This window comes from Aptenodytes forsteri, unplaced genomic scaffold (genome assembly GCF_000699145.1).
Source record: "Aptenodytes forsteri isolate BGI_AS27 unplaced genomic scaffold, ASM69914v1 Scaffold26, whole genome shotgun sequence".
NCBI classification, from domain to species: Eukaryota; Metazoa; Chordata; class Aves; order Sphenisciformes; family Spheniscidae; genus Aptenodytes; species Aptenodytes forsteri.
Window position 1 is genome coordinate 2228307 of NW_008794125.1, and position 8764 is coordinate 2237070.

The 8764-nt window shown below is 58.7% G+C and overlaps 1 protein-coding gene across 4 annotated transcripts in view; it reads left to right on the forward strand.

Moving 5' to 3' along the window:
- SRL (sarcalumenin) overlaps window positions 1–7007 on the forward strand; it is a 27571-nt gene extending 20564 nt beyond the window's left edge. For 2 of the 4 annotated variants that reach the window (XM_019471770.1, XM_019471773.1), the window contains exons 7-9: window positions 2808–2924; window positions 3659–3892; window positions 4671–7007. In XM_019471770.1, the coding sequence (XP_019327315.1) occupies window positions 2808–2924; window positions 3659–3892; window positions 4671–5482 (1163 nt within the window). In that variant the 3' untranslated portion in view covers window positions 5483–7007. The remainder of the gene's footprint in view (window positions 1–2807; window positions 2925–3658; window positions 3893–4670) is intronic. The other 2 variants (XM_009277466.2, XM_019471777.1) reach the window with 2 other exon arrangements.
- The last annotated feature ends 1757 nt before the right edge of the window (window positions 7008–8764 follow it).

Here is an 8764-nt window from a genome sequence, read left to right on the forward strand (position 1 = left end):
ACCACCCAGCACGCCCGAACCAGCCCCCACCAGGCGACCGCTTCCGCCAACGCCACCAGGACGTGCCTGGCTTGAGCCGGGATGAGCTTGAGCTGGGATTGAGGCAGGCTGGGCTGGGAGCGAGCAGCCACAGGGTGGCTGGAGAGAGCCGCTGTGATGGAGCTGCCGCCATCCCTGCCCTGCAGCCGGCAAGGACCGGCTCTCTTTTCCCCTGGCCGGACCATCAAGGTGACCCAAATCGGTGCTGAACAGACATGGGGGGGGACGTAGCAGGGACAGATGTCAGGCCAGCACCCTCCTGGGTGGGACGTGCTCTCTGCTCCCCCAGCCCCACGCCCTGGGCAGCAGCAAGGAGGACCCATGCACAGCCTCACATCCTCAGAGGTGCTGTGCTACCTGGAGAGCTGCAAGGATCCTGTGCCCTGTGCTGCCTGCAAAGCCCGTGGGGTGCCAGCACCCCGTTCCCAAAGCAAGGGGTAGAGATGGGCTCGACGAGCTGTCGGTGACCCGGCAGGGGGGCTGCCTGCATCGCTGCCCGCCCCAGCGCAGCGGGGCAGAGGTGGGGATGTGAAGCGGAGCCAGGGCGCGCGGGCTGCCTGCGTTCACACAGCCACGCCTGGCCAGGAACGTGTTACGAAAGAGCACGCGGGGACCCGCCTCAAACCTCTGGCACAACATCACAGGGGATAATAATAATAATCCGAAACTCAATTAAAGCCGGCAAGCCAACAGAGCAGCAGCAATAGAGTGGCACAGAGGAATGATTAATAACGAAAGTCCGAGGTTTCAACATTTGTTTTTGTCCCGCATGAGAAGACAACGCTGGATCCCTGCGGCTCACAGGCAGGGAGCGGGCAGCGGGCAGGGAGCGGGCAGCGGGCAGGGCCGTCCCCCAGTTCGGACGTGGCTGCCCTGCTTTGGGGAGAAGGGTTGAGCCGCATGGACGCAGCTGTGCCCCATGAAGAGATGTCCCCAGCCCATTCCCTTCCCCAGCGGTGACATGGTGGCCCTGCGATGGGCAGATGCAGGCAGGAGAAGGCTGGCACGCTCTGCCCAACTCCTGCATCCATGATCAGACAGGTTCCGTGTGGAGCCGCCATGCAGTGCACTCCAGCACCCTCAGGAGCGGGAGCTCAGCGCCATATAGGCTTTGCAGCTCGCCCCACCCTGGAGATGGATTCCCGGCTTGCTGGAAAGCTGCTGGCTCCCGCGTGGGTGCAGCCACAGAGCAGCGGGGTCTCTCAGCCACCTCAGGGAAAATAGCTCTGCCTTAGGAGTGGGGCCAAAGGGAGGGTGCCGAGGGCAGCGGGCGTCCCTCAAGGGCATCTCCTTGCCCTGGGTCACGGCGGAAGGCTCTGCTCTGGCTGAGGGACAGCAGCTCCCAGCTCCTCCGGTGGCATCCAGCCCCTCCCCTGGCTGGACTCCTACTGGCAGCAGCAGGACGGACCCTCTCCCACCCTGAGCGCAGGACGGGGACGAGGGGAAGCGAGCGAGCCCCTGCTGCTGGGAATGGGAGGAAGCGAGCCCCTGCTGCCGGGCAAGTCCCCGCCTGGAGCAGATGCCCCGGGGGCTGTGCTGGGTTGATGCCGTGGCAGGGTGGCTGCAGCTTGCTCTGCTCTCAGCCATCTGCCACCACGGCTCTCCCGGCACCGTTTCCTGCCCAGCTTCGTCTGGCTACATCAGTGCTGGTACACGAACGGGGACGGGGAAGGTTCCCACCAACGGGAACTCACTCATTGAGTTTTTACTTCCATTTCTGGCCTGACCTGGGCTCGAGCCGACTAGCAGGCTCCCAGCCGTCTGGGCACGGCTTGGGTGCTGGCGTGGGCCAGGGGCTCCTCTGGCTCTGCCGGCTGCCTGCCCAGTGGCCTGGGGGCTGGTGGGGTCGAGCAGTGTGGGCACAGGCTGATTGCACGAGTCCCGCTTGAGCAGGGATTGCTGCTGGGACAGTGGCTACATGTGTCCAGGGACCTCCGAGCTCCCAGACTGATTGCGCGGCGTCAGGACAGGTCCTTACAGGTCCATCACCAGCCTCCTTGAGCCCCTTAGCAAACCACAGGACTTGAAGAGTGCGGGATGGGGACTGTAGTTCATTCTCCTCCTGCCTTTCCCCAAGCCCGAAGCAGGGCTGTTTGCCCAGCCTGCCGTCCCCGTGCTGGGCTGGAGCCTCGCACCCAGCCCACACGTAGGCAGGGACCCTCTGCTTGACCGGAGGGCTGGGAGCCACAACCTGGGGGCAGATCCCCGTGAGGGTATGGTGGAAATGCAATGAAGGCAGTTGGCCCAAGGCTCGCACCGCGCTTACCAAGCACCGCGCCATAGTGTTGCTCCTTAAACCACGCCAGCTCCCTTTGCACGAGGCATTCGCCTGGTTGCAGCATGGCCACCTCCTTCGCATGTCCCGTGCTTTGTGGCGGCTGCCTTCAAACAACACTCCCCCCGCAGCCAGCCCCAAACTCACCTCGGCTAAACCAGAACCGAACTGAGACAAGGTTTAAAAGACCTTCAAGTCATCCCGTAGCCTAAGAAAGACCAAACCTCAGGGAAGGTCAGACAAGGTTTGCTCTTGCTGCAGCGAGGTGGGGTCTCCTGCAGAGCATGGTGACGTCCCGCTCTTGCAGATACCAGGGCCCGTCGCTGGGCGATGCCTTGGCTCGCGAATGGCTGGCGGCCCCAAAAGGGTGGCTGTTTCCCCGGCAGCATCACCGCACCGCTCAGATGGGATGCTCGTTACAGCCGGGAGTTAATCACGCGGTGGCGACGGCTATTGTTTCTTCACTTCCTCTTGTTATTTCCCCTCTCGGCAGATGGGGAGATCACTTCCAAGCCAATGGTGCTATTCCTGGGACCGTGGAGTGTTGGCAAATCCTCCATGATAAACTACCTCCTCGGTCTGGACGACACTCCCTACCAGCTCTACACAGGTACCACGCTCACCGCTCCCTCCCTGCTCTGCCGAGGGTGCGCTGGCACCTGCATTTCTGCATCCGCGCGGTCAGCGATTCCTGGCTGCACCTCTTTGATCCCCACCCCCTTACGGCAGGGAGGTTGCGATCGGGGTCCATGCCGCGCGGTTGCGGTGGCACATGGAGGGAGAGGTTCCCCACCGCGGCCTAGGGCCTGTCCACCCTCCCTGGGGAGGAGGAGGGCATCTCATCCAGCAGCATCCCCATCCCGCAGCACGGGGCTCACCGCCTCTGACCCGGACCGCGAGAGCAGCGGTCACGTTGCAAGGGCAACTCGCCCTTGTCTTCTCCCCTTCCCTCCACACGTGGAGCCAATTAATTCGCCCTCCCAGGAAAAAAGCCATTCCCCTTCCCTCCTCCCTGCTCCCACGGATGTCATCTCGCAGCTGAGGGCAGATGTCTGTGGCCAGCTCTGCGCCGGGGTAGCGAGGGCTCCCAGGAGGTGGTTCTCCAGGGCACCTTGTGCAGTCAGGCCACTTCCAGAACGACCAGTCTCCGCAGAAAACAGCCCTGCTAGCATGTTCTCAAGAGGTTTAGCAAGAATTTCATGGCCCCACTGCTTGCCTTGCCCCAACATCTCTTGGCAAGCGAGTGATACTCCTGAGCTCCCTGGCTAGTCCCAGGCCAGCCCTGTCACGTCCATTGCCCAGCATGGATTTCACAGCTCTGCTGCTCCTCTCGTTGCTGGGCAGGGGCAGAACCCACCACCTCCGAATTCACTGTCATCATGCATGGCCCCAAGCTGAAGACCATCGAGGGCATCGTGATGGCTGCTGACAGTGCCCGCTCCTTCTCGCCCCTGGAGAAGTTTGGGCAGAACTTCTTGGAGAAGCTGATAGGGATCGAGGTGCCCCACAAACTGCTGGAGCGAGTCACCTTCGTGGACACACCGGGCATCATTGAAAACCGCAAGCAGCAAGAACGAGGTAGGGGTTTACTGGATTCATCTAAGGGACTCCAGAAAACATGTCGTACCGATGTGAGATGACAAAGATGGCTGAAGCACAACGGGGAAGAGCCCCAGGCTACAAAAGGGGTCTTGCATCGGAGGGGATGGTGACGTTTGTCTGGCCATGGCTGCGGCAGCAGCAGCTGGGGCCTGGGGAATGCACCCGACTGTCATCAGCTAGAGCAGCCGTTTCTGCTGTTCGGAGGTGTGACAGTCAGGCATTTCGGCAAGGTGTTTCCCGGGGACTCCTCGGGCTGTTGATTGTCTGCCTTGGCTCAGCATTTAATGTCCTGTTTGTCGCCCTTGGAGCCAGGCTTTGGCAATGGCTGGTGCTACAGCAGGGCCCAGAGAAGCACCATCCCCACAGCACCTGGGATGCCAGGACAGGTCAGCAGGGCTTCTTGACCCACTCGGTGCCCACTGGGGAGAGCAATGATGTGGCCGATACTGGCTCACAGGAGCAGCGGAAATCTGTGGCCAGCAGCAGGGAGAAAGAAGGTTTGGAGGTGAGGTTGAGGGAGACATGCAGGCCCAGACACACAGGGATGGGTTTTCATGCCAAGAAACTCTGAAGTGTTTTCAGCATATGAGAAACAGGTTCTGGGCTGCATGGGAAGTCTGCTGTGTCTCACACCCTGTCCAACCCAGACAGGGCGTGAGGCATGGCAGGCTCAAGGTTTATTTAACCCTTGACCTGAAGGCACCCATCCTGTGCTGGCCATTTCTGCTGGATTTCTCTCTTTCCTCTCCTTAAGGTTACCCGTTCAACGACGTGTGCCAGTGGTTCATTGACAGAGCTGATCTCATCTTTGTTGTCTTTGACCCTACGAAGCTGGATGTGGGCTTGGAGCTGGAGATGCTGTTTCGCCAGCTGAAGGGCCGCGAGTCTCAGATCCGAATCATCTTGAACAAAGCTGACAGCCTGGCTACCCAGGAGCTCATGAGAGTCTACGGTGCCTTATTCTGGAGCCTGGCTCCTCTCATCAACGTCACGGAGCCACCCAGGGTGTACGTTAGCTCCTTCTGGCCCCAGGACTACCATCCGGATACCCACAAAGACCTGTTCCTCAAAGAAGAGATATCGCTCCTGGAAGATCTCAACCAGGTGATTGAGAACAGGATGGAAAATAAGATCGCCTTCATACGCCAGCATGCCATCCGGGTGCGCATCCACGCCCTTTTGGTCGATCGCTATCTACAGACCTACAAGGACAAAATGACCTTCTTTAGCGATGGAGAACTGGTGTTCAGGGACATTGTGGAAGATCCTGACAAGTTCTTTATCTTTAAGTCCATTCTGGCAAAGACCAATGTCAGCAAATTTGACCTCCCCAACCGCGAGGCTTACAAGGACTTCTTTGGCATCAACCCCATCACCAGTTTTAAGCTGCTGTCTCAGCAGTGTTCCTACATGGGAGGGTGTTTCCTAGAGAAGATCGAGAAGGCCATCACTCGCGAGCTTCCCGATCTCTTGGGAAGCATCGGCTTGGGAAAGAAGCCCAACATTCTCTCCTGCGACATCACTGGCTGTGGCGAAACCCCAAAGAATCGCTACAGGAAACCCTAAGGTGTTCTGTAACATAACCGTCCACGTGTTCCTACCGGTGAATGAGCTTATGTCTTATCTGTCCAAGAAGCCACGGTTTGTTAACCCTTTGAGTGCCACACTGGCAAAGGCTACTGTACGATGAGGACTTTGAGTCATTGACATCGATGGCAGGGGAAGATGGGTGGGCATAAGAAAGAGAATAAAAACTGTGAATTCCTGACATTTTATCTTTGTTCTTTCGAGTAGAAGGCAATGTTTAAGCTGTAAGTATGAGCAATGCACGGTGAGCTAGAACTGTAGCTGCTTTTTCACTGGTGCCAAGAGTACATGAACAGGAATTTCAACCGCTGCATCCCCGAAGCCGGCAGGAAGCGAGAACGAGGGCACGATGTGAGAGCCCAGGGGAGAGCGGTGACACACTAACCCGGGGCATCACCGGGAGCCCCGGGGGCAAAGCGCTGGGCAGGGAAAGAAAGGCCAAGTCCCAGCTGTTGTTTTCAGGCACAAACATCCTACAAATCTCTGCAAATATTGATCTTGTTTTTCTTTCCGAGACTTTTAGGTCGCTCAGTGAGTTCTCCTTTCGCATAACAGCTGAGTTGAACTTCTGCAGCCTTCACCTGGGTGTTTGCCTTAAGAAGGGGCTTTTGCAGGGGCATTTGTAGCTCCAGACAGGTAGCCGTGATGGGATTTGCAAGTCCATGTCAGAGGAAGAAGTGGGCTGGAAAGGAGCTGCCAGCACTGGCCGCGCTGTGCTGCAGGAGGAGGACCAGCACCCCAAATCACACAGTCCTGCAAGGAGCAGTGAGCAGGTTTTCCTCGCCCTGGGCCACCACAGGGACAGGGCACTTGGTCCCTGCGTGTGCCGCCAACCTCAAAAACCCATCCTGGCCAGACAAGCCTGAGGATCAGCAGGGCTCCGAGGGTAAAGCATTTAGCAGTTCTACCTTGTTCAAGTCCATGTTGCTGTTTTCTCAGAGTCAGACCCCCATGTTTGTGTCCTCTGTGGAGGGAGGCAGGAATGGGGGGGGCACTAGCCGCATCCTTTTTGCCCATCTGCTGATCTGTTCTCCCTAGGACAACCCAGGCAGGTTTCTCCGGCTTGTTTGCCAAACTTCCCCTGTTTTAGCCACGATTTTGTTGGCTCATCTCTGTGCATCGGCGCTCAGTCCTGGGAGGAGAAGGAGTATTGCTTCGGAAGCACCCGAGCAGGGTGAGGTTCCCCGCGGACAGCTGACCTTGAAACCTGGCAGTGAAAGCCAGAGGATTAGGGCTGGCCTTGTCACTTGGCCCTCACGGCCAGCACGGCAGGCTGCCGAGCCGAGCACAAACCAAGAGGTAGATGTTGCCCTGGATGGAGACTGGTGCCTTCAAGCCCACCAACGACCTGCTAAACGTCCTTTCTCCTTCCTCCTGCCAAATGACCACAGCTAGGGCTGCTCTCCAGGAAACCTCTGGAGCAGGGGGACTTACCTTTGGCAGGAACAAGAAGACATGGATGTGCCACATGAGGCAAGAAAAAGGCAAAAGGAATGAAAGAGGGAAAGAGAAAGCTGGGAATGGAAGGCTGTTGTGATGGGAAGGGTGTGAAGGGCAGTGCCCCTCATCTCCATGTGCCCAACGGGACATGGGCCAAGGCAGAAGGTCCATGGGAGCTCCACGTCCCCCGGCACTGAGGCCAGGCGCTGCAAAGAAGAGGCCCCCTTGAGTCTAGGTGAGTTTGGGGGGACGCCACCCCAGGGAATTCCGTGCTCCTTGCCTCTGCTTTGAGGTAGGACTCTGCCTTTGAACTAACGAAGACGAGACCCAAATCTACATCCAAGCATGGGAAGGGGCATGGCTCGTGCAGAGGGATTTTGCCCACAGCGCAGAGGGGACCGGTGGTACGAGTGAAGGCAAGCAGCGTGTCAGAGAAAGCATCAGCCAGAACAGCCCGGAGAGAAGTGGTGCGCTCGTGAGTCAGTGCCGCGAGGTCTCAAACCTGCCCCAGAGCTGCTGCCCTGCTCCGCTGCTGTTCCTTCTTCTTTCTTGTACATGATCCCCTTGCTCGTCGGCGTCCCTCTCTGTCTCACCCACTCCTCCTCGTCTCCCACTCTCCTCCGCTGGGCTAGTCTGCATGGTTTTCTTAAGAACTAATGGAATAGAAACACCGACAGAAATGAGCTAATATTGTCACTGTTCCTGCCGTCACACTGTGTGCCACTGTCACAGCAAGCAAAGGCCACCAAATGTTTCTATTTGCAAGCGCCGTATCGTGCCATCTCTTTCCTTGCTGCCCTGTCCCCCCAAAGCCCGTGGGCTCTGGGGTACCCAGGGAAAGGCCCCCATCCCGGGGAGGAGCTCTGACTCTCCCTTATGGCCTTGAACCTGAAGGCACCGTCGCTCTGCTCTCGGGCCGCTCCCGTCGTTCTCCCCATCTGTTTTCCTTTTCTCTTGCTCTATTCTCCAGCACGCGTTGCCTCCTCTCCTCCCTTTCTCTTCCCCTTCAGCACCCACACGCCCTGTGCAAAGCCCTGGTGCCCGTGTCCCGGATGGGGCTCCTCTGTGACGGCCAAAACCTTTTTTCCTCCCCCGATATCATACGTTAGGGGTCTCTTTCCAAAGCGATGCCAGCAATGGTCCGAAGCTGGGGCTGTTTTCTGCTGCCCATGACACACGCTGACTCAGCGCCGTGCTGGCTCGGGGAGATGCCAACACCAAGATGTTTTCTCTACCATGGATCCAAGTGGCTGTCAGTCCCAAGAGGACTGCAGTCCCCAGCCCAGCTCCCTCCGAGCTTTCTTAGGAGAGCTCTGGGAACCTGGGGGTGGAAACGGGGAGCAGGAAGACCTTTTCATTTTGCCAAGAAACCCCAAGCCCCTGCGGTGCCAGGGGGGGGGGGGGTCTCGCCCAGGAGCATCGCAGGAGGGAGGGAGCTGGGACACAGGCCCACGTAGATGCCCGTGATCGTGTGCATTGGGATAAACTGTCAGCTTGAACATCAGCCTGTCTAATAAAACCTGGTATTTTCCAAACAGACTCCCTGGAGATGCTTGTTTTGTTTCTCCTGCCGGTGCGGTGCGAGTGCTGGGGCTGGGGTGGCCCGGGGCGTGCAGCTGCAGGGAGCGAGGCAGGAGCTCCTGTCTCCTTCCCCGCGCCCCGGCCTCGTACCCGTCCCTCACGCGGGACCTGCCAGCCCCACCTGAGCCATTTGGTTGCTTTTTCCAACCGGGCTTCCCGTGCCGTAGGCACAAACCGGCAAAGTGAACCCCAGCTCCTTTGCTTTGCGCTTCAGGGCAGCGCGATCCTCCCTGGTGGGAC